The sequence below is a fragment of the Prionailurus bengalensis genome, chromosome A1 (assembly GCF_016509475.1).
Source record: "Prionailurus bengalensis isolate Pbe53 chromosome A1, Fcat_Pben_1.1_paternal_pri, whole genome shotgun sequence".
In the NCBI taxonomy this organism is placed as follows: Eukaryota; Metazoa; Chordata; class Mammalia; order Carnivora; family Felidae; genus Prionailurus; species Prionailurus bengalensis.
The window spans coordinates 197,228,721-197,254,363 of NC_057343.1; the positions used below are offsets into that span (position 1 = coordinate 197,228,721).

The 25,643-nt window shown below is 45.9% G+C and overlaps 1 protein-coding gene across 1 annotated transcript; it reads right to left on the reverse strand.

Moving 5' to 3' along the window:
- Positions 1-9,478: 9,478 nt before the first annotated feature.
- Positions 9,479-25,355, reverse strand: MYOZ3 (myozenin 3). Its single transcript, XM_043597841.1, has 8 exons — positions 25,136-25,355; positions 24,782-24,935; positions 23,223-23,284; positions 16,648-16,802; positions 15,599-15,679; positions 15,361-15,496; positions 14,780-14,942; positions 9,479-11,762 (listed from the first exon to the last, which is right to left on the reverse strand). The coding sequence occupies exons 3-8, from the start codon at positions 23,281-23,283 to the stop codon at positions 11,594-11,596; spliced, it is 765 nt and encodes a 254-aa protein (XP_043453776.1). The 5' UTR covers position 23,284; positions 24,782-24,935; positions 25,136-25,355; the 3' UTR covers positions 9,479-11,593.
- Positions 25,356-25,643: the final 288 nt, after the last annotated feature.

Here is a 25,643-nt window from a genome sequence, read left to right on the forward strand (position 1 = left end):
CGTTGTCATAGGCTTATTTCTAGATTTTTGTGCTTTGTCCTTCGGTAGCTCACCTTGAGGTCAGTAGCAGTTAGAATCAAATTATGTATAAATGTAAGTTTTTGGCTTTAGACTGTTCCGATTTTTATCTCTGTATCCATTCTAGGATGGGAAAACGGCCCAGGCCTTTTTCGTAAGTGCTTGTGGTTAGTTGTGAGGTTGGAATAAGAGAATGCACAGAAGGCACTTGGCACGGAGCTACCAGGAGGTGGTTGAAAAATGGGAGCTTTAAAAAGTCACTGCCATATTATCCAAGTCACTTTAAAGAGAAACAAGCAAAAATTATCTGAAAGTCTATTTTTCCTGAAGCCAGTTCCATGTCACTTGGGTAAACTATGTATTTCTGGGATGGACATAACCCACAGGACCCTTTTTTAACTTCTCTGGAGAAAATTGTTTTTTCCTCTAGAGAGCTTCCTCTGGGTTGCTTGCTTTTTTTTAATTTTTATTTTTGTTTTTTAAAGATTTCAAAATTAATCTAGAAGGACTTAGAAACTTTGATTTAATTTCTAATAATGCCAAATGTGAATCAGTGAGGGTACTTCCAAGTATTTTGACACCGTTTGGGGTAGGGTTTGTTTCTGTTTTGGGCCTACTTTTGAACCTGTAAAAGATTTTTAGCCAATTTGTAAATAAGATGTGGGTTACGTGTAGTGTTTTAATAATGCCAAGTTTGATTATTTATATTTGTACATATATATGTATGTAAATATATGACTCCAATTGTATATTCTTTTCGAGAAGGAGGGGATTCTAAATTTTCTGCACTCTCTGGCTGTGGATATATATTTTTTTAAAAAGCATAATATGCCAGCATAAGTTGAAGTGTAGAAGCGATGCTGTCTTTCTTGAGTAAATCAGAATGAAGAGCAATTGGATTTTGACAAAAACTCTTAGGTACTTAACCAACTCCGTTTCCTTTTCCTCTAGGGCACACAGCTGGGGGTGCACTTGGTGAAAAGTAACCTTTGCCATTCCCAGACCAGGTCTGTAAAAACATCTCACCCAATCCCATGAATTCTTTTCCCATCTGGCTAAAGACACAGGAGGATGATCCCTCCTCTGGAGGGAGGAAGATGGCAGAGTCACAATGGAAGGAGCCTGGGTTCCTTATCATTGCTTTGAGGAGAGCATTATGATGGGGGGAGTTTTTGTTATAGTAAAGTGTTGAGACCTGGGGATTTATCTGTTACAGCAGCTAGTGTTACTCGAGTAACAGAGATGTAGTTGAATCTCATCACAAAAAAAAAACACAAAACCCATTTTTGTTGATAACGAGTAATGGTTTAAACAGACTCGAGCCAGATGATCTGCATTCAGATCCTCACTTCAGCACCTCCCAGCTGTGTGCCCTTGGGCACATTACTTAACCTCTGTCTCCTGGTCATAATGCCTCCCCTCCCAACCCTTCTCGTTGCCTGTGGTATTTTGGGCTGCTCCCCTCATGGAGGAGGCTCAGAAGGCACTGCATCATGACAACTAAATTAAGGCAGTGACTGCCCATGGGGCAAAGAGTGATGCGACAGATGTTTTAGACAAGTCAGCGAGCCACCACTGTAACCTGAAATAAATGGAAATAGAAGAGTCAAGGATGACAGATGACACCCCCCCGCCCCAGGTCCCTGGGTTGGTCAGATGGGTGGAAGGGTGCCTTTTCCTGACTGAGAATGATGGTTAGGGGAGGACAGTGAGGTTGGGATGTAGGGGTAGGAAAATGAGTCCAATGTGGGGGTTGGTAAGTTTAGCTGGAAGACCTATGGAACTTCCCAGCCCAAAGGGAATTGGAGCTAAAGAAAGACCCCAAGATTTGGGAGTTGGCAATGAAGTAGCATCTGAAGCTCTGTGTATGGAGTGAGATCCTGCAGGATAGGGATATAGAACACTAGTTTTTAAACTTCAGTATTTAAGTTCCTTCAGTGGGTCTACACAAGTTGGTGAGGCAAAGACCACCCTCCAAGAAACACTAATATGAGATGAAATGGTTTTCTAAGATGAGAAGAAGCTACCCTCCTCAGAGATCCTGAAGTCTTTGTATTCTCCCTAACATTTTATTATAAAAATTTTCTAACCTACAGAAAGGTTGAATTTTACAGTGAGCAGTCACATATCTACTAACCAGATCTACAGTTAACATTTGGCCATATTTGCTTCAACACATACCTGTCTATTCCTCCATCAATCTGTTTTTTTATGCATTTCAGAGTAGACTGAAAACAGCAGCATACTTCACCTTGAAGCACTTAAGCATTTATGTAATGAACTTGAGTTCAATATTTGTAGATTTTCTAGGTAAAATTTATACAGATCGAAATGCACATATCTTGAATATGCTACTCAAGAATTTTGACATTGTATCAAATCCCTGTCAAGATGTAGAACATTACCATCATTCCAGAAAAATGTCCCCTGTTCTCCCTAGTCAATACCCTGCCCCCATCAATCTCCAGAGGCAACTACTGTTCTGATTTTTTTCACCATAAATTAGTTTTACTTATTTTAGAACTTTACATAAATGGAATCATGCATTGTGAACTCCTTGTATTTGGCTTCTTAACAACATGATGTTTTGGAGGGTCATCCAGGATGTGTATAATTCCTTGTTATTGTTGAGTAGCATTCCACTGTATGATTATACCATCACCTTCCATTGTATGATTATACCATCACTTACCTATCAACTTTTTGCTATCATAAATTAAAGCTGCTTTGGATATCCTCGTACACTTTTTTTTTTCTTGGTGAATATATGTTTTTATTTCTCTTGAAATAAATAGAGTGGACTTCCTGGATCACAATGCTGGTGCCCATTTAGTTTTAAAGGAAACCGTTGGAACTTTTCCCAAGATGGTAGTACCATTTTACATTCCCACCAACAAGAGTTCCAGTTGCTCCAAAACATCACCAAAGTTTCATATAAAAAGTCTTTTGACTTTTAGCCATTCTGATGGGCATATTGTAGTATTTCATTGTGGTTTCAGTTTGCATTTCCTTTTTAAGTAGTTGTTGGTTGTTTATATATCTTCTTTTGTGAAGTGTCTGTTCAAATATTTTGGCCATTCTTACTGGGTGTCTGTCTTTTTATTAACTAGTTATAGGAGTTTTTAAAATATATGTATGTTCTAGATGTTAGTCCTCTGTCAGATATATGTTTGCAAATACTTTCTTCACATCTGTGGCTTGCCTATTAACTTTCCTATTGGAAAGATGATAAGCAATTTTCTTGATGAGCAGAGATTTTTTATTTAATGAAGTCTCATTTATTGTCTAGCATACAAAAATATGTATTAGTTTGCCAAAGCTGCTGTAACAAAGTATTATCAAGTAGGTGGCTGAGCCAACAGAAATTTATTGTCTCACCTTTCTGGAGGTTAGACATCCAAGATCAAGGTGTTGGTAGAGTTGATTCTTTTTGAGGCTGTGAGAATGTGTTCCAGGCCCCTCTTCTAGCTTCTGGTGTTTGTTGGCAAGCTTTGGCATTTGTTGGCTTATGGAACTATCACCCCCTGTATCTGCCTCCGTTTTCACATGGTTTTCTCCCTGTGTATACATCTACTGTTTCCAAATTTCCCCCTTTACATAAGGACACCCGTCAGATTGGATTCAAACCCACCCCACTGACTTCATTTCTTCTTTGTTGAAAAGCTTTTCCTTTGTTAGGTCTTTTACATTTCCGTATACATTCTAAGATCAGTTTGTTAATTTCTAAAAAAACATAGGGCTATGATTGGGATTGTGTTGAATTTGTAGATCAATTTGAGAAGAATCGACATCTTAACAGTACTGAGTCTTCCAGTGCAGAGCACGGCACGTGTCCCCATCGCGTGAAGTCTGCTGTAAGTTCTCTCAGCAGTATTTTACATCATCAGCGCACAGGTCTGATGCAATATTTGTTACATTTATCACTAAGAATTTTGCGATTTGCTCCTATTGCAGCTGGAATTTTAAAAAACGTACTTTCTAATGATTTCAGCTAATACATAAAACTGAATGGGTTTTTGTATATCAACCCTGTATCCCGTGACCTTGCTTAACTTCACTCAGTAGTTCTAGTACTTGCTTTATAGATTCCTGTGATGATCTATGTAAGAATAATATCTGAAAATATAGACCAGTTTGCTTATTTATTCCCAATCTTCATGCCTTTTATTTCTTTTTCTATTTTTTTTTTTTTTTTTTTTTTACTGAACTGGCTAGCACCTTGAGTAATATATTAAATAGAACTGGTGAGAGTGGACATCTTTATCTTGTTCCCAATACTGAAATACTTCAGCATGTTACCATTAAGTATGATATTAGATGTAGATTTTCTTTTGTAGCTGCCTTTTATCAGACTGAAGAAGTTGCCCTCCAAATTCTCTGAGAATTTTCACCGTAAACAGCTGTTGAATTTTGTCAGTCCTTTTTTTGTGCCTCATATGGTTTTCTCTTTCACTATGCTAGTGTGGTAAATTACATTGATTTTTAAATCTTTTAGATTAAGTTTGTTTATTTATTTATTTTGAGAGAACAAGCAAGCTAGGGAGGGGCAGAGAGAGAGGGAGAGAATCCTAAGCAGGTTCCGTGCTGCCAGAGTGGAGCCCAACACGGGGCTCGAACCCATGAACCATGAGATCATGACCCGAGCCAAAACCAATTAAGTACTCAGGCGCCCTGACATTGATCAATTTTTAAATGTTAAAGCAACCTTGCATTTCTGGGATAGACCTAACTTCGTCATAATTTATTTCTTTTAAAAATTTATTTTATTTTTTCTACTCTTATTGAGATACAGTTGGCATTGTATTAGCTTAAGGTGAACAATGTGATTTGATACTTGTATTTATAGCAAAATAATTATCAAAGTCAGTCCAGTTTATATCCATCACCTCACATAGTTACATTTTTTCTTGTGATGAGAACTTTTAAGATCTATTCTCTTAACAACTTTCAAATATGCTATATAGTACCATTGACTATAATTGCCATGCTGTACATTACATCCTTAGAACTTACTTAACTTGTAACAAGAAATTTGTACCTTTTGAGAAAGAATGAAAACTTGCCATTTGCAACAATGTGGATGGAACTGGAGGGTATTATGCTAAGTGAAGTAAGTCAGTCAGAGAAAGAGATATCCTATGTTTTTACTCATACGTGGAATTTGAGAAACTTAACTGAAGACCATGGGGGAAGGGAGGGGGGAAAAATAGTTTCAGAGAGGGAGGCAAGGCATGAGACTCTTAAGTACAGAGAACAAACTGAGGGCTGATGGGGGGAGGCGGGGTAGGGGTGCAGGGGAGGGGAAAATAGGGTGATGGGCATTGAGGAGGGCACTTGTTGGAATGAGCACTGGGTGTTGTATATAAGCTATGAATCATGGGAATCTACTCTTGAAGCCAAGAGCACACTGTATACACTGTATGTTAGCTAACTTGACAATAAATTATATTTAAAAAAAAGAAAAAGAAATTTGTACCTTTTGACCACCATCACCATTTGAAGCCCTATGACCCAACATAGACATAATGTATCATAACATATATCTATATATGATATCTATCTATCTATCTGTATCTATATATCTATATATAGATATATATCTATATCTATCTATATACTGTTTTTTGTGTTTATGTTCATGAGAAGTATTGGTCTTGAATTTTTTGTAATGTCTTTGTCAAGTTTCTTCTGACCTTGTAAAATATGTTTGGAAATGTTACCTCTTCCTCTATATTTTGAAAAAGTTTATGTAACATTGCTATTAGTTTTGTCTTAAAGATTTGATACAATTCACCAGTGAAACCATCTGGGTCTGGAGTTTTCTTTTGGGGATTTTTTTTTCTTTAGTTTTAAAACTTTATTTTGGAATAACTTGAGATTTACCAAAAAGGTGCAAAGATGTACAGAGAGTTGTTATTCTTCACCTAGCTTCCCCTAATGTTAATGTCTTACATAGCCATGGTATCTTTGTCAAAACCAAGAAATAAACATTCGTATAGTATTATTAACTAGACTAAGTCTTTATCTGAATTTCACCATTTTCCCCTCTAATATCCTTTTTTCTGTTCCAGAATCCAACCCAGTCTACCACATTACAGAAAAGTACTGGTGAGCTATTTTGCAGCCTGTCTCTTGACTTGAATTTGTCTGATGTTTTGTCGTGATTAGCCTGGGGTTATAGATCTGGGGGGAAATATCTCAAGGAGAAGTGCCCTTATCATGTTATATCATTGATGATGTTAACCTTGATTACTCGGTTAAGGTGATGTCTTCCAGGTTTCTCCTTTGTAAATTTACTGTTTTTCCCTTCCTATGCTCTATTTTTTGGAAGCAAGTCAATAAGTCCAATCTATAATCAATAGGATGGGATTTACATTCCACCTCCTGAAGGACAGGTTTCTACATACATTATTTGGAAGTCTTTTGTGGGGAAGAAAGAAGACTTGTCTTTTCTCTCCCCATTTATTTATTTATTCAATAATTTATTGTGGATGCATGGATATTTATTTTTTCTTTGAGTTTATAACTGTTTATTCTGTAGATTGTCTTTTCACCATCTTGATAGTGTCCTTTGATGTATGGAAGTTTTGAATTTTGTGTATTCGTTTTATAAAGTGTTTCATAGTAGTTAAAAATAGTGAGTATTCTCTAATTTGGCAGTGCAGTATTCTACATTTTTATTTTATTGTACAAATTTCCTATATTCCCTACTCTGTCTGATAACCAATCAATAATTAAAAGAACTGTGTTAAATCTTCCACTATGACTTTGGTTATATCCTTATGTAAGGATCCTCTTTATCACAATAATGCTCTTTGAAAGTCTCCTTGTCTGATGTCAATATGGCTGGAACACATTTCTTTGAGGTAGTATTTAACTGGTTTATCCTTTTCCATTTCTTTACTACTGTGTCGTAGTTTTAGGAGTGCTGTTTGTGAAAAGCGTAGAGCTGGAATTACTTTTGACTTAAACTGTTATCTTTAAATTGGTGAATTTTACACATTTACATTTATTGTGATAACTGATATATTTGAATGTATTTATACTACCTTATTTCATGTCCCTTTAATTGCTTGTTTGTTTGTTTGTTTGTTTGTTTTTCATCCTTCCTGCTCTCTATTGAATTGATTTCTCTGCTCACCATTGCTTCTTAGACTCTATACTTTTATTCTGGATCCTTCCTAAAGCATGTTCTTTTGCTCTTTCAGAGGTTAGTGGGAAATTCTCTCACTACTTATTTGTCTAAAAATGAATTTGTTTTGCTCTCACCTCTTGAAGATGTTTTTCTATTATGGTTGTCATTTTAAATACTCTTTTGTAGGTAACCTAGCTTTTGTGTTGGGTAATTTGTAGGCAATATCAACTTTTTTGAAATTTCTCTGTGACTTTGGAGTTCTGCAGTTTCACTACAATGTTCTTTAAAAAATTTTTTTAAGATTTTATTTTTAAGTAATCTCTACACCCAACATGGGGCTCAAATTCATGACCCTGAGATCAAGAGTCATATACTCCACCAACTGAGCCAGCCATGTGCCCCTCACTGCAATGGTTTTTTTTTTTTTTTTTTTTTTTTGAGAGAGAGAGAGAGAGAGTGGGGAGGGATAAAGGGAAAGAGAGAGAGAATCTTAAGCAGGCTCCATGCCCAGTGCAAAGCCCAACATAGGTCTCGATCCCACGATCATGAGATCATGACGTGAGCCAAAATTAAGAGTTGGATGCTTAATCGACTGGGCCACCCAGGTGCCCCATAATGGTTCTTAAGTGTGGATTTAATATCCTTTCTCATGATAGGGTGAGAATTGTGTGAATTTATGTCCTTTTATCAAATCTGAGAAAACCCCAGTCATTTTAAAACATTCTGGAATTCCTGTCAGTATTGTTGGACATTTTCATTTTATTCTCCATGTCTTTTAATTTCTCTCTCATACTTTCTAACTCTTTACCTCTCTATGAAGCATTATGGGCACATCTGGTTCACTAATTCTTCCTTCAGTACATCTGATCTACCATTGATTTGTCCATTAACTATTTTTTCTTTTTCTTTTAGAGAGAGAGAGACAGAATGAGTGAGGGAGAGGGGCAGAGAGAGAGAATCTCAAGCAGGCTCCATGCTCAGCACAGAGCCTGATATGGGGCTTGATCTCAACTGTGAAATGATGACCTGAACGGAAATCAAGCGTCAGATGCTCAACCAACTGAGCTACCCACGCACCCTTGCCCATTACCTTTCTAAAAGGAGGGGCTGTTTTGGTAAAACCTAACACATGTACAGAAAAAGTACATAAAACACAGACGTACAACTAAATATTCTAAAGTGAACACCTATGTAACAATTACCAAATTGTAGCAGAAATTGCCCAACTGTCCCCAGAAGCATTTTATGTGTCCCTTTCTGATCACCACCCTCTCTTTCATCCTGAAGTTAACACCATCCTGACTTTTACATTAACACCTCCTTGCATCAGCAAACATCTATGTTTGTATCTTCCTTCCTTTGCTTTTGCCATTTTGTTTCCAAGGTGCGTCAGTCTCTGGATGTTACCTGTGGCTGCAGCTCACCTACCTTCACAGCTGCAGGATCTAATGGCTGCTTTCCCGACGTTGTGGCTATACTCCGTCTGTGCCATTTCTATATCACTGTGGGATTTTATTTATGTAAGGAACAAAACAGCCAAAAGCACAGAATTTTATGTGAATGAGCAAAGAATAGGATTTTATATGAAGGGCTTCCTAGGCCCACAAACTACATGAAAGGCTAAATGGCCTGCTTTTTCAGGATCCAAATTTTACTTACTGTTGAATAAAGGTGCAAAATACAGAATAATGCACATAGTATGATCCCATTAAAGACATATTTTTGTACCTATGCATCTATGTACACATCCATGTTTACCGGTTCAAGTAATTCTAGAGTTCTACAAGGTCCACACTGTTACCAGTGGTTACCTCCAGTATGTGGGAATCAGGCAGAATGCAGGAGGCTGGGAAAGTCTATCTGTGTGCGTGGGAGGAGCTATGTGGGCAAATCTTTTCACATTTTTTAAAATTAATTAATTAATTAATTAATTAATTAATTTAAAAAGCTTTCTTTCTTTCTTTCTTTCTTTCTTTCTTTCTTCTTTCTTTCTCTTCCTTCTTTCTTTCTTTCCTTCTTTCTTTCTCTTTCTTCCTTCCTCTTTCTTTCTTTCTTTCTTCTTTCTTTCTTTCTTCTTTCTTTCTCTTCCTTCTTTCTTTCTTTCCTTCTTTCTTTCTCTTTCTTCCTTCCTTCTTCTTTCTTTCTTTCTTTCTTTCTTTCTTTCTTTCTTTCTTTCTTTCTTTCTTCCTTTCTTTTTTAAACAACATCAGTGAAAGTCATATTATCAGAAGAAGAAAGAGTGAGGATTTGCTTTTGGGAGCAGCCGGCTCTGCTAGGCTCTCCTCTCCTGGAGTTGGTGGTGGCCATCACCCTCCAGGACACAGCAGAGGCAGACACTTTAATGGTTGGTTTTCAGCTCGTGCAAACATGGCTTTAAACAGCAGCCCCCAAACTCAAGACAACACGTTAATTGCAAGCAAGTCTAATGGGCTGCTGGCCCCTTGAGAATGTGTGGGGTGAAGTAGAAGTCCAGAACAAAATGCAACCACTATCCCCATGCACCCTGGGAATTAGCTGGATTTCTCACCTTCTCATCTCCCCAAGAGAGGGGGTCCCCAAGAGAAGGAGGCGGGGTGCGGGGAGTTGGGGGGGTGGTGAGGAGGTAATTCATGTCCAGAGGGAGCCCTGCAGTGATCAGAGGCTTTCCTTCAGGCTTAAGCTTTACCGATCCCAATGGTCTCTCGCAGACAACTTCTCAAGCTGCATCTGCTACAAGAACATCTCTTCCAGTCAAGAGCAGGGGCTGCACGGAATCTAAGAATGACTGAGAGCTTCTTAGGTATGTGGCCATCACTGTGCTCGCAACAACCCTACACAGGGCTTCTGGTCTTGCCCTCATGTTACGGGGGGGAGAGACAGGCCCACCAATGAGAAATGGCTTGTTCAAGTTCACACAGCTAACAGTAGCAGTTCATCTGGTCTGACTACCCAGCGTGCACTTTTTACCTCTAAACCCTAAGGCGGGACACCATGCTTAGATGATTCCAGAGTGAGTGGGCCTTGGCCTGGCCACCCAGTGGAGTGAAAAGGGAGAGCCACTAGAATTAGACAGATTCCCATTTTAGCTCTGTCCCTGAACAAGCCGCTTCTTTTGAGCCTGGATATCCACATCTGTAAAATGGGACCATACCTTTTCCTCAGGGTTGTACTGAAAATAAGAAATAGGACATGTGAAGAGTCTACTACCAGCCCAAGCACTGAGGCACCCAATAAAAAGCAGCCACCAGCACCATCGTCATCATTGTCCTCCCCATCATCACTTGAACTGAGAGGCACTCCTTTCTTTCCTTTTCTGAATGAGCTAGAGCACAGCCCTTGAACTACCCCTGCTGGAAACTAGGACATGATTTACCCTGAGGCTTGCTCAGGATGGTGAGCAGAAGGAGAAAAGAAAGAAGGAGTCCTTATAGGTGCCCCACATTGCACCTGTCTTAGAAGGTGGCCAGAGGCGTGCCCCTTCTTTCCATCCCCGTGGCCACCTGCCTAGTCCAGACCTTGTTCTCTGTAGGCTTCCTGGCTCCCGGCCTCAGTCCTCTCCAGTCTTTGCCCCACTTAGCAAGACCCATCACTCCCCAGCTTAAAAACTGCCCCCATCTCCTTAGCAGAGTACGCCCCACGGTGGCCCTCACCCCTCCAACACAGCCCTCTCCTTTCTCCAGAACACCTCCACCTGTGCACAATTCCGCACTTCGCACGTGCTGGTTTACTCGACAGGAATGCCCTCCCCACCACTCCCTCTTCCCATGACGGCTCTCACTCCTCCTCTGGGGTCCCACTCAAAGTCTCTGAGAAGCGGCCCAGAACCCCAACCCACACCCAGGGGTAGGGACCCCCTCCTCTGCCTCACGACACTTTATTCCCCAGTTAGTGTGCTGTAGGGAAAATTAACACGATTTACTGCTTTCCAAAGCTGTCTTCCCTACTGTCCTCTCTTCCTCTAGGCCACCGCCTGGGCGTATTCGCCACACACTCTCCCTGGGGCTGGCAGGGTGTCCAGTGCATAGTAGGTAAGTAGCAAATGTTTAGCACATGAATGAGGGCCAACTGCATCTCAATAAAAGGAAAAGCTTTCTAGTTATCAGAGTTATCCACAGGTAAACAGGTGCTAGTGAGCTCCCTGTCGCCGGAGGAGTGTAAGCTGGAGTACATGAGCAGGGAGGGGTGGTGGCATGGATGTGAATTCATTGGTGGCTTGGATTCCTAAAGACACAAACCATGGACGAGTTTCACTGGAGTCTCCTGGGAGTGTTGGTTACTAATAGAGATTCCCCGACTCAGGAGATTCTGATGCTGCAAGTCTGGGGCAGGCCAGAAATCTGTGTTCAAAACATCGTCCCCGGGAAATTTGGAAACACACCCCACTTAGGGACTGTCCCCAAGTCTTGGCTCCAAGATGTCACCCGGACACCAAGATAAGGGAATTGAATATTCAGGCTGGGGCTACAGGTCCTCAGATTCGGGGAGGTTGCGGACCCAGCCCTGGGCCACTCTGTTGAAGCTGGGTCTGAGACGGAGGAGTTCTAAGCCACTGATGAGCTCCGGGACGAAGGGGGTGCCTGCCCTGGGAACAGTCTCCCCAACCAGGGGTCCTCCAAAGGGCACCGGGGTCCTGAGGAGAGAAGAGCAGCAGAAGAGGTGGGCTGTGTGGGAGAGGGATGGCAGAGCACTGACATGCGATGTGGGGCCCCCTCCGTGCCTCCCTCTGGGCCTCCGTTTCCCCACCTATTCCAGGCTTTGTACTGTCTTTAACAGGTTTCTCTGGCTCTGCCCATTCCCCAGTCTCCTTCTAGTGCAGATGGCTTGTTGCTTGGGAATGGGAATGAAATTTTCAAAGCTAGAATTGGCTGGTCCCAGACAAAACTCTAGGTACCCCTTAAGTATTAAGCTCCAGAAGCCAAAAGAGCTGGAATGGGGTTTTTCCTTGCTCTGCTCATCTCCCCTTAGAACAGGGGAGAATTAGAGAGGGAAGAGAGGATTAGAAAGAGCACTGAGAAGGGCCCCTGGTTGGCTCAGTTGGTTAAGCAACCGGCTCTTGATTTCAGCTCAGGTCATGATCTCATGGTTTGTGAGTTCAAGTCCCGACTGCCGGTGCAGAGCCTGCTTGGAGTTTATAAAGGAGACGCACCATTTGTCACCCATAAGACTGGTAAGAAGAAATATTTTGATAAGGGGGCAAAGTTGATGAGGTGGTGGGGGCAAAGTTTCACTTAGATACTGCTGGTTGGAGGGTAAATTGGTGCTGCTCCCTTGGAGGACAATTTGGCAGGATCTTTTTCACCTAAACATGTGCAAACTCTGTCAACCAGCAATTGCACCTGTGAGCATACGGCTTAGGAAAGCACGTGCACAGACAAACGGATACAAGCAGTGATTGGTGACAAACCAGAAACAGCCCCTATGTCCACGGCAGAGAAATGGACAAGACAAATGTATATGCACATGGTGGAATACCATACAGCAGCTTAAAAGGCATGAAAAGATCTGTTTGTATTATGTAGGATAGATTTCAAAAGCATAGTGTTGAGTCAAAAAGGCAAGCAAGTTACATGATGAAATACAAAGTATGAAAATGCCCACTATCCATAAAACAATCCCATCCCCTATCAGAATGTAGCTGCTGGTAGAAAATGATCTGAAAACACACACCAACCTGACAACGGTATTCCATTTGGGAAGGGAACTGGGATTGGAGGATGGTGAACAAAGGGCCCTCTCTTTATTTGTAGTGTGTGTGTGTGTGTGTGTGTGTGTGTGTGTGTGTCTTTATTTAAGAGAATATAAGTATGTTATTTTTAAAATTTTTTCATTTTAAGACAAGTTAAAAAGCATTGCTTGTGTAGTGTTTTCCTCGAAGCCCAGGACCAATGGGAATGGGGGAGTGTTTGCCCCCCAGGGGTAGAAAGGCAGACCGCAGGCCCCGGCCTGGGTTCCAGCCAGTATAGCATTTCTGCCCGGACCACCCCGGCTGTGGCGGCAACAGCCAGGCCCTGTGGGAACAGGCTGGGCAGTTTCCAAGCTGCACAGGCCTCACGATTCGGCCCTTGACTAGAAGCCCAGAGCCCTGGATCCTGAGCACAGCTTGGCCACCAACACTGCTGTTCCCCCCCTTCTTAGCCTCAGTTGGCCCTTCTGTCTCAGACGGGGCCTGGGCTCAGGGCCCCCAAAGGTCCTCCTTCTGCTGATGGGAAGGTGCTTCAGCCTGTCATAGCTGCAGTGTGAGATAGATGGGGCTATGACTCGACTTGGCCAGCCTGGAAGCCGGCGCCCGGGACTGAATGTCTGCTGAGGGTTTTAAATAGCTGGGCAGGCAGGAGCTGAGGGCCCCCGGAGGAGGGAGAACGCAGTCTCGCCTGGCAGAAACCCCAGAACGTCTGCCAATGGCTCGTGGCTCACACGGTGCCTGTTGGGCACAATTCTTCCTGTAGGGGCCCTCCTGGCTATCAGCTGTTTGAGGGCAAGCACCTCCCTTCTGAGCAGTCTCTTTTCAGTGCTGGTCACCCCCAGTTGTCAGACGGTCTCCGCATGTGGTCTGAGCCAGAAGAGCTGGACCTTGGCCTCCTCCGGTGGACCCTCCCCTTTCTCACTTTAATGCAGCCAAAGCCAGAGGAGCATTTTTCAGAAATAGCATCAGACTGAAGAAGCCGACTACAGTTGAAATGCATCCCCCAGCCCAAGGCCTTCCTCCAGTGCCAGACTCCTGTCTTGACTCCTGTGATTTGTCTTTGGGCCCCTAGGTCAGCACACTAAATTTATCCCTTTCAGTTCTCCCTAGTAGCTTTTCCAACCATCATTTCAGCCTGTAACTACTACTCCTAATACCAATAGCTACTGTTTATCGACAGCTTATTCCTTGCCAGAAACTTTGCCTATGACTTCTCATGCCAGCCTCACAACAAACTTATGAAGAGATTCTGTAATGATGCAGACGGGGAAATGGAGGCTCAGAGAAGTTAAGTCACTTGCCCAAGGTCACACAGCTAAGCAAGGAGTCTGCATTTAAGCCCACGTTGAGGCCCCATGCTCTGAATAGTACAAGCCACTCTTCTGTGGCTCTCACCTCTGCTGTCCAATGTTTCACTGCTGTCCCCCACTCTGATAGAATCTCAAGCCATTTCTAGACCTCTTCCAGACCATTGATGAACATGAGGAAAAGGCTGAGCTGATCTAGGAGTAATGAGATCCAGGGCCCCCACCTAGGGAGGATATCCATCAAAGGGGTGGCACCAGGAGTGCGGGAGAATAAGACCCTGGGCTCTGGAGTCAGACTAACCCAGACTTGGATCCCAGCCCTGCTCCTTGCCTCGTGACTGTGGGCAGGTTGTCGGTGTTCCTGAGTGGGTCTCTTCACTGGCGAAATAGAAAACATTGAGGCACGTCCCCACCCTGTTGTGTGCAGAAACCGAGATGTGTGGCACATTCACCCATTCACTCCCTGTACATTTACTGCGGACCTACTATGTGCTGAGGCAAGAGTTCTACCGAGTTCTACCAAGAGCTCAATCAACGTGTAAGTGTTCAGATAGAGCTTGGCATGTCCAAGGGCTTGGGAAATGCAGCCACTACTGTGTTGTGCCAGGCACCTGCACCCCCTAGGGACCTCTCCCCAAGCTGCCCACCCATCCTTACTTGTTGAAATTTCGAAACTCGGCAGGGCTGGGGGTGTGACTTCTGCCATCGCTCTGGTAGTCCCGGTAGCTGATGAACTCCTGCCAAGGACAGCGGTAGCCCTTGGGGATGGCCGTGTGGTTGAACTTCTCCGGAGGGACGCCCTTCAGCGGCTGGGCATAGCCTGGAGGTGGAGCAGGGTGTGTGGGAGGCAGGCAGGCTGGGGCACCCGGGGGGCTTTTCTCCCTCTGCCCCCACGCCCGCCCACCTGGTGGCTATGGTTGGGGGAGGGAAATCTGAAGCTGGGATAGAGGAGTGGGAGGGATGTAAAGCCAAAGTTGCGCCAGCAAAGGGGACTGAGGCTTCCCCACCCCTGGAAGCAAGAAGGACCGGCATCTCGAGTCAGGGCGTAGACTCTGGCTGGCTTTGTGACCTTGGGGACGTTGCTGTGCCTCTCTGGGCTTGTGTTAGATCTGTGGAGGGGTGTGGGGGGTCAGGGAGGTGGACTAGACAGCCCTCTGGGTGTTGTCCCTGCCCCACCCTGGAGCACTGCCACGCTTGGGTCCCCCGGCCCTGGTCCCAGGATCCGGAGCTGAACTCACCTGGTGCCAGGGCGCTGGGGCTGCGGGGGCGCTCCGCAGGGAAGGCTGAGGGCTGGGCCACCTCGGGGCCCCCGGGCGTGGCCCGAAAGATGTGGAGCTCGGAACTGCAGCTCTGCCCCTCGGGGCCATTGGCAACCTGGGCACAGGAGCGGGCACTCAGAGGCCGCAGACTGGCCCGAGCTGCCTGGCTCCTTCCCCCCGAACTCCCCCATTTTCCCGGGGCTCCCTCCACGCTCACCTTCCCCTGGGCGTGAAGGGGGCCGGCCTCCGCTGTTCCCGCTATTCCCGTCACCTTCCCCTTGGCGCTTCGGTCCACCAGCTGTGGGCACAAATAGACCACAGGGAGGCTCAGTGGGGCAAGGATCCAGGGTTGTCCCAACACTGAAAAAGGGAGGGGTGCATAATCTTAGTGCCCACATCCCGGGGATGAGGGGTAGGGGGGATGAGTTAATAGCGTAGAACGCTAAACTCGGTGCCAGGGACAGGGAGATGGGCTCTATATGTTAGTTGCTATTCTAATATTGACCCTGGCCAGATAACCTTCCTGAATCTGTTTCCTTGTCTGTGAGATGGAAGTACTGATGATGATAATATCAGCTCACAGGGCCCTATGAGCATGAAACGAGATGATACATGTGAAGTGCGTGGCTAGCGCTGTCTCAGGCACCTCGCGAAGGTAGGTGTTTTGTCGTCTTTACTCCTGTGCATCCTGCCACATCGTCCCCTCTCAGTCACCCCCTGTCTAGTCCAGAAATGGAGTGGCGTATGAGCGGAATGCCCCTGAGTGACTGAAACTACCTGTGGACTCTTTGAAGCCTGAGAATAAGCCGTTCTTGTCTCTACCAGCAGACCGTTTTCTGGCCTTTTCCTTCTTCTAGAGGCAGGAAGAGAAGGCGTTCTCTCTCTTAGGTTCTCTCTCCGTTCTCTCTCTCTGTGTTCTCTCTCTGAGGTCAAGCCCAAGTCTCATCTAAATCCTGCTCACTGCCAATTCAGCCCAGAGCACTTTTTGTAGGAGCCAGAGTGCCCTCCTTGCCCCACAGCTCGCCCTGCCCGGTCCGCTCTCTGTTTTGCGTCTACGGAGAGGCGCCCTAAAGAGGTAACACTTTTCTAGGATCACACGGCAAGTCAGGGGCTCAAGCCGATGGGAACGTCACAGCCTTTCCAGCTGGAGCTGGAGGGGCTCCCCGGGGGCCAGAGGTCTTCATCTGACTCGCTGCTTGGCTCTAGGCTTGGCTCTAGGCTCACCGAGCCTCAGTTCCCCGGTAAGCACGGTGGGGGCTAACTCACCGCCCTCTGGCTGGCTGGAAATTCAAAGGTGAACCTCTGTACCCGGCGCTGTCTCTTCTGGAAGAGGAGGGATCCTCTGTTGTTGCGTAGCGAGAGCTCCTCCATCATCAAGTCCTGGGGCACGCTCAGCTTCTTGCCCAGGTCCAGCAAAGGGACTGCTCAGAGAGGCCAGAGGGAGCTCTTACCACCAAACCCTCAGGGCACTCGGGGCTGCCAGCCTCCAAGTGACCTCCTCTGAGCAGCTCCAGTACAATGCCGCGGAATCTTAGCCCACCTGGGGGGCAGAAATGAGCTCACAGAGTTTAATGTGCATGTGTTTGACACTCAGTGAAACTGAGTTCTTCCAGATGTTCTCTGGCCATTTGTATTTTTTCCACGAACGTCCTCGGCAGCTCTTTGCCCACAGTGGTGGGAGCCGTGAGACATGGTCAGATTGTAGATATCTCCTAACGGTAAGCCATGGGTGTGAGCCATGCGAGGGGAGGAGGGGGACTTTCTGGCCTGAGCCACTGGCAGGAAGGCACAGCTGCTCACTGAGGCGGGGAGGGCAGGAGGAGGGTGAGAGGGGGCAAGATCAGGAGTTCAGTGTTAGACGTCTGTTCTTTCAGTTTTAAAATAGCCGTTTATTATTATAAAAATAGCACATATGTGCATTGAAGAAAGTTAGGAAATACAGATATAAAGGGGAGAGAGAAAAATGCCATTTCTATCACCTGGAGATGTCCACTTTTAACACCTTAGTGTGTGTCTGTTCATATCTTTTTTTAAAGACTACCTATTCATGTATGAGTTTTCAGCCAAAATGAAGTCATAGTTATACAAGCTTTGTGACTTGGTTTTATCAGTTGAAGATCTCCACCTGTACACACAAGAAAAGATACTCAGCCTCACTCATGATCAGGGAACACAAATCAAAACCGTAATGAGATATCACCTCACACCTGTCAGAATGGCTCACATGAACAATCCAGGCAACAACAGATGTTGGCGAGGATGCGGAGAGAGAGGATCTCTTTTGCATTGTTAGTGGGAATGCAAGCTGGTGCAGCCACTCTGGAAAACAGTATGGAGGTTCCTCAAAAAACTAAAAATAGAACTACCCTACGACCCAGCAATTGCGCTACTAGGCATTTATCCAAAGGAATCAAAAATGCTAATTCGAAGGGACACATGCACCCCCATGTTTATAGCAGCACTCTCAACAATAGCCAAAGTATGGAAAGAGTCCTAATGTCCATCAACTAATGAATGGACAAAGAAGATGTGGTATATTGGAATACAATGAAATATTACTCAGCGATCAAAAAGAAAGAAATCTTGCCATTTGCAACGGTGTGGATGGAACTAGAATGTATTATGCTAAACGAAACAGGTCAGAGGGAGATAAATATCATGATTTCACTCATATGTGGAATTTAAGAAACACAACAGATGAACATAGGGGAAGGGAAACAAACAAGATAAAAACAGAGAGGGAGGCAGACCATAAGAGACCCTTAAATACAGAGAACAAACTGAAGTTGCAGGAGGGGAGGGGGGAGAGGGATGGCTTAAATGGGTGATGGGCATTAAGGAGGGCACTTTTTGGGGTTAGCATTGGGTGTCACATGTTAGAGATGAGTCACTGGGTTCTACTCCCGAAACCAAGACTGTATGTTAACTAACTTGAATTTAAATAATAGTAAGAGATCGCCACCTGTGCGAGTGAACACATTTTTATTTCATACAATCCCTAATCCATATTTAAATCCCCTTAATTGCCTGCAGAATTGGGCATATAAGGTTTGAAGAACCTCGACGACACCCAAACGGAGAAGCCGAGGAGGGCACCAGATATGTGAGCCTAGTGCTCACGGGACAAACTGACCTGAGATACACATTGGGGCATCGTGGGCCTACAAACGGTATTTGTCATTGTCTTTGTTGTTTGATGAAGACTATTACATTTACTTCTTTTCTCAAAGTTAGGACGAGTCGTCGTAGCCATGGAGAGGGCTTCCAGGCTATCCTTAATGGTTTCAGAGCCCAACACATACTGTTACACACTTCCCAACAAGGGAAGGCTTTTGGAGGCAAGGAGTGACGGAGTGGTGAGGGCACTGACAGGAAAGGGATACGGGGGGGACAGCGTGGCCAGAGTTGTCCATCTCTAAAATCCGATACACGGAGGTTTGTGTTCCAGCTCTATAAACGGTATGTAGAGCCGGAAGGCTGGATGAGATCACTGGGGATGTGAGAATGGGTAAAAAGATCCCAAGCCTGAGTTCCAGGCCTGCCGCATTCAGACGGAGGAGGTGAGGAACCAGCCACGGAGCCTGGGAAGGGGAGCCCGGTGAAGCAGGAGGAAATCCAGAGTGTGGGGCCCTGGAAACCAAGTGATGAAAGTGTTTCGGGGAAGATGGGTTGATCACGAAGCCACATGCTTCTGCTCAGTGAGGAGGAGGAAGGCCGAATACTGGCCGTCCTCTTTACTGTCATGGGGTTATTATTGGTCACCCTCACAAGAGTAGTTTCCATGGAGTATTTGGGCGTGAAAACCTTATTGGAAAGTGTTACGAGAAAATGGACAGGGGAACATTTTAGCCACACCACGAGCAAGCAATGAACCAAATCTAGGATGTGGGACATTTTATAGGGCAGCTGGCCTGGGTTCTTCAAAGGAGTGAATGACATGGAAAAAAAAAAAAAAAGAAGAAGAAGACAGGACCGGGAGGGCGGGGGGTAGGATATAGATTAAAAGAGATTTAAGAGACGCGGCCACCAAATAAACAGTGGTCCTTCTTTGGATGCTCATTAAAACAAACTAGAAAACTGAAGAAAGTTGATGGTGGCACTGGTTATCAAGCCAAAGTTGCTAACAACTTGAGAGAGAGAGAGAGGGAGAATCTCAAGCAGGCTCTACACTCAGCACAAAGCCCAATGTGGGGCTCAATCCCACCACCCTGGGATCATGACCTGAGCTGAAATCAAGAGTCAGACGCTCAACTAAGACACCCAGACCCCCCTCTTTTCATTATTTTGGATGCCTCCTGAGCCTGATGAAATGACAGGCTCTTTGGGTTTTGCTTTGGACTCCAGGAATGAAAGGAGGGCCACGGGGATTTGCACTCTCTATTTTTGTGTGTTTGGAAATGAGCTTAATAAAATGTTGAAGACAGCGAGCGAGGAGGGGAGAAAGTATAGACAACAACATTGAGGAGTTATGCTCTACAGGACCCGAGGCATCTGTAGAGTCAAGGGGTGTTTGTTTGTTTTTAAGAGGGAGAAGTAAAAGCATGCTTTTTGGCTGATGGGAAATTTTGACAATGCAATAGAGAGAGGGCAGAATGGAAGGATGTCCTTGGGCAGGAGAGAGGGGCAGGGAGGGTATCTGGTGCCCAACTGGAAGGGGTAGCTTCAGACACGTGCACGGAGAGGTCAGCCACCACGTGGGCAAGAAAAACAGGGAACGCCAAACAGAGGTTCCCTTTTGGTTCCGTAGTTCTCAGTGCAATAGGAAGCAAGGTCATCAGCTGGGAACGAGGATAGGGGAGGAGGCATTGGGAGTTTGGGGAGAGAGGTTGCCAACGTTGTGGAAGAGAATAGTACGGGACGGGGAGACAGGCCTGATGTGGCCACCAGGCGGCATCGAGGCCCAGGCAGGTGCTGTGATTCATTCCACTCGATGGGATCCAAACAGCCTTTTTAAAAAAGGAGGCTGATGATTTTTTTCATTCTTTCAGCAAATGAAGAGAGCGCACCTTTTACATGTTAGGAACAGAAAGAGATCCATTGTAGGGTAAGAGGGGGAAAAAAGCAAGTTTCAGAAGAATCTGTATTCTAGGACTGCACTCATATTTTAAAAAATAAGTACTGTTTATGCACACATTGAAAAATCTGCATGGAGACGTGCCAAATATTAGTAGTGACTACATACAGGACATAGGAAGAGGAGGGCTGGAAATCACACTAATTTTTAACGAGAAAAGGTACTGCATAGTTAAAAGCATGAAAGACTATTTATACCGAAATATATAATAAAAAGTCCCCTGGCATCGTACTGTCAAATATTATCCAGCTGAATTGACCTTGACAGTAAAAAAAAAAAAAAGTTACAGATAAAATCTATTTAAGGAAACAATTCTATTTCTAGGCTTTCATTCTTAGGGAGAAAAGTTGAATAAGCATGCCTGAAGTCATGTATACAAGGATGTTTACGGCAGTGAGGGTTCAGATTGTGAAAACCGGGCATCAGTGTTGTGGGGGTGCTGCCCAGATGTCCTTTATCAGTGGCTCCGTGTCACAACTGGCCTCTTCTGCAGAGAGCTGCCTGGCTGAGCAGAAGTGCTCATGGCCCCCTCGCTGACGGCAGGGTGAATTCTGTGGACTCTGGGGGCCTGGAGCCCCCACAAGGTCAGACTGAACCTGGGCTACAGATGAGCCCATATCCTGGCTTAGCAATTTCCCCCACCCTCTCCCGCTCCCATTTCCCTCCTCCTGAGAGTCCAACCTCAGTAAGTCACTTGCTTGAGAATCTTCAACTCTGTTCCTAAGGGTCCAACCTGAGATGAGCCTTCACGACTGCCAGTAAGGTGTGTGTGTACCAATATGCTGACTATATTACGTGCTGAGGGAGCAGGGGGAGGGGGTGGAGAGAGAAATCATAGCAGGAGGGAAAGAAGTCTCTGGTACGCTGCTAGTGGGAAAAAAAAAGCAAGCTAAAGAACCCAGCGTATAGTACTTAGCCCACATGTATTTGCGTTTATATAAATACGTTTGTATATGAACGGAAAATGGATTTACACAATTATGCTAACAGTGGTTATCTCCAGATGGTCCCATTACGAGGAACTTTCACTTTCAAAGTCATTCATGTCTGTTTTGTCTGACTATCTTATAAAATGGATGTATTATTTGTACAACCGTGTAGTAAGGAAGGGGCTCTGGAGACGGAGATCTGGAGTCAAATCTCAGCTCTACTGACTACTACATCCATGATCACCTAGCTCCTCTGAACCTCGGTTTTCTCATCTACAAAACAGAGACAATAATATCTAACTTACAGAGTTGTTGTTTATGTGTATAACATAGAGCATAAAAGCCCTTAGCACTGGATCTGATGCAGAGTAAGTACATAATAATGGTAAGTGTTTTCATTATCATCACTTTACAGTGCTGTCTTCTGATGGTGAGACTATGAGATTTTTTTTTTTCTTTCTACTTTTCTTTAGTTTCAGAATTCTCTTGCGTTAATACCCTAGCGATAGTCAACGACATATACATTTCCAGTCTGGCATAAATGATATGTGTCCACATTTGGGGGGGCTGCAACTAATTACTTAGACAAAGGGAAAGATAAAGCATTGCCTGGTTCTTCTAGTTAGAGCATCAACACCTCACCAAGGCATATTTTAGCACTTGAAATCATGAAGTTAAAAAAAAGAAAAACTTGATGCCAACAAAAGGAGGCAAGAACACACAAAACAGGTTAGGACCACTCACATATAAAGTCATATGACATGGTTAGGGGAGCCTGGGTGGCTCAGTTGGTTAAGTGTTTGACTTCAGCTCAGGTCATGATCTCACAGTTTGTGAGTTCGAGCCCCATGGCGGGCTCTGTGCTGACAGCTCCGAGCCTGGAACCTACTTCGGATGCTGTGTCTCCCTCCGTCTGCCCCTCCCCTGCTCGCGCTCTGTCTCTCTGTGTCTCTCAAAAATAAGTAGAACGTTAAAAAAAAAAGTCATTCAACATGATTAAATACTTCTTAGAACCCTGCACGGGGCAAAACCGCAGTGGTGTCCATTGATGAGGGTTTACCGGAGCTCAGTTCACTGTCCACGTGCACCAGGACACTTGCCTGAAAGGTGAATGTGTGGCCCCCCTCCAGGTCCACTGAATCAGAATCCCTGGGGGTAGGGGCTGGGACTCTGCATCTTGAACCCGCAACACCACTTCAGTATCATTCACGCTAAAGCCTGAGAGCTAGGACTTGCCTGAATTCTTTTTTTTAAGTACTTGAAATGCCCTGACGTAGGCCAAATGAACAGACTCCAGAATTACGCGGAGAGTTCCAGAGGGGTCTTCTATGGTGATACACATGTGTTTTAGATGATTTCTTCATTGGGTGAGCTGGCTTTTAAGTGAAATGGTCTGAGTCACCCTGGGGAGTCTGCTCTTGCCAGCCTGCCTTACTCTCCCCGCCACCTTGTCTCTTGCCACAGGGGCTCGGTGAAACCCACAGTTACAGGAAGCAAGGGCAAGTATACGGGGAGCTTGGGGCCACGGTTAGGCTGGATCTGGGACCAGAACCCGCAGTGTTCAACTTGGGGCTGAGGTAAGGACTTAGTTGGGCCCAGGGCCCAGTCTAGGGCATTCAGTCTCAGCTCCTGGGTGTGTGGGTGTCAGGGCAAGGCCCCTCCCAATGCTTCGGGAAACTTCCCAGCCCAAGTGGCAGATTCCACAGGCACTCCCTCAGGGCTGGCCTGGAACTCACACCTGTTTGCCCGGGCCTCAGGCCAATAGGCCTGCGTGGCTGCACTTTGGGACCAGGAAAGGATGGGGTCAGAGGAACCCACAAGGGCTGAGTCCACCTTACCTGGTCCAGTGAGGTCCCCCATGGCAGCCATCACGGACCGCTTCTGCTCCTTAGGGATCATCCTGTGGAAGAGAGATGCCTGCAAATGGGCCAGCCCTCCTCCATCCACCCCCAGACCTCCTCTTAGTCCCTGCCAGACCTCCTCTCAGTCCCTGGTCCACCCAGCCTCAGCCCTGAACCGCCTGGGTCCACCCTAGTCTCAAGGAAGGGCTGTCTGAGCTGGAAAGGGCTTTGGGGCCTCTGTGTACAGAGGAGGAGACTGAGGTCCAGGGAAGGCAAGGAAGGTGTGAGAGGCCACACAATGTGCTTCACAGGTTGTCAGGGAGGCACTCTTTCTTTAGGGGCTGATCTCTGGGACATGAGGGGTAGGGGAGGTGGGGGTCTCAGACGACTGTCATCCACTCAGATGAGCTTCTAATCAGAGGCTGAAAGAAGATGGAAGTTTAAGTCAGGGAGAGGGGGGAATGGATGGGTTGTCAGTCTGGGGTCTACAAGGCTGGTCCTGTCCTTTTATCCCCAATATTTGGCTTGGAGGCTTGAGGGCACAGGCTGGTCCAAGGAAGCTGAGAGACCCATCGCCCCCCTTCCCTATGCCCCCTCCCTCAGCTGACTTATAGGGGGCTCTCTTCTGCCTCACCCCTTCTCTCTTTCCTCCTCCATCCCCCCCCCCCCCCAATTTGCATCTCATGGCACTTTCCAGGGATCTTGGAGGAGATTTACAAACAAAAAGAGATCTAGAGCCCCAGAGGATCCCTGCAGGCTCCAAGTCCAGATTCCCTGATTTGCCCCCAGGAGAGAAGGCAGAGCCCTTGAGGCTCCTGACAGACTACCCACCCTTGTGCTTTGCTTCCAGGTTTTTCTACACTCCTTCCTTTGGAAAAAAGTCTGCCTCTATCTATACCCCACACCCACACATGGCCCCTGGTCGGTGGGCACTGAACTGGGCAACCTGGAGTCCAATCCGTGCCCCTGACTTCCTCTGTAACTGTGTGCAGGTAGCTCTCCAACTCTGTGCCTCAGTTCCTCTTATGTGCCCTTATTACATAAGGAGGGTGAGCTAGATCATGGGATCCACAGATAGACTTTGGGGCATCCACAACCCCCTGCCCGCCCCACAAACTGTATCAGACATGAGCATGTCTACAGGTTTTTGGGGGGAGGGCCATGAGTTAGGGGAGAGTGCTCTGACCGTGACCACTCAGGAGTCTACAGTGCACAGGTCTGTTTCTTGATAAACACCCCCCTTACAGACAGGCACGGACATTGGGAAGGGCTCTCATCTTACACACACGGACGCTGCTCCCTTCCACAGCCTAAAGATCTTGAAATGCTGTGCAGAGCCATCACCAATGCCCAACTCGAATCCCAGCCACCCCTCCTCATTCAACCTAAAGTGGCCTAGAGCTTAGAATCTCTCCGCTCCCAACTCAGGCACTGAGCTTCCTTGAGGCCCCCGGTTCCCCAGCCTCTCCGCAGGGCCCTTCCTCTGCTTGGGGGCCGGGGCTCATGCTCTCTGCCCATGCCCCGAAGCTCCTCGAGCTCCCCTAAGATCCTGGTACCTGAGAGATGGAACCGAAGTGTGCAGGAGGGAGGGTCAGACCCTCAAGATTAGCACCTCTGTCGGGAAGCTGAGAGCTGAGTAGTCATGTAGGTGTTAGTGGTCCTCGGTCCAGTCCGAGCCGGGTGTGCCCTTGCAGCCGGCTCTGGCCTCAGCTGAGAAGAATCAAGAATCGTTACTGCCTTGTCGTGGCTCACAGCCTTATTTCGGGCTGCAACAGGATCCAGGGACAGATGCTAAAAGCACCAGGCCCCAGGGAAGACAGGTGCCCCGGCAGCAGGCCCTTGCAGACAGAAGGGCTTGTATACACACACACACACACACACACACACACATATGCACACACCAAAGTCACCTGGAAATGCTGAGAGTCAGTTGCCAGTCACTTGAGCTTGCTAATTGTATCCTTAGTGCCTAGAACGGAGCCTGATAGGAATTCAATAGATATTCGTTGAATGAATGAATGGATGGATGGATGCTTGAATGAATGAATTCTCCCCTGGTATCTTTGCTTGACTTGTTCATTTCTTCTTTCCTTTTTTCTTTCCTGCCTTTCTTTCCTCCTTCTGCTCCCTCCCTCCCTTCTCTCCCTCCCTCCACCTTCTCACATTCTCTAAGTCTCTCTCTATGGAGTGCAGATAAATATGGCAGGGCTCTGTCCTCAAGGAGCTCAGCCAGGCCCAAGTCAGACCCGTAAACAAGCCTTTGCGCTGCATGATGGGAAGTGCTCTGGGAGTACCCAGGGGAGGGTGCCACCAGCTTGGCCTGGGGGTGGAGGGGTGGGGAAGGCGCTTCCCAGAGGAGACATTTGATCTGGGCCTGGAAGGCCAGTGGGAGTTCAGTGGGCCGAGGGGCAAGGGCAT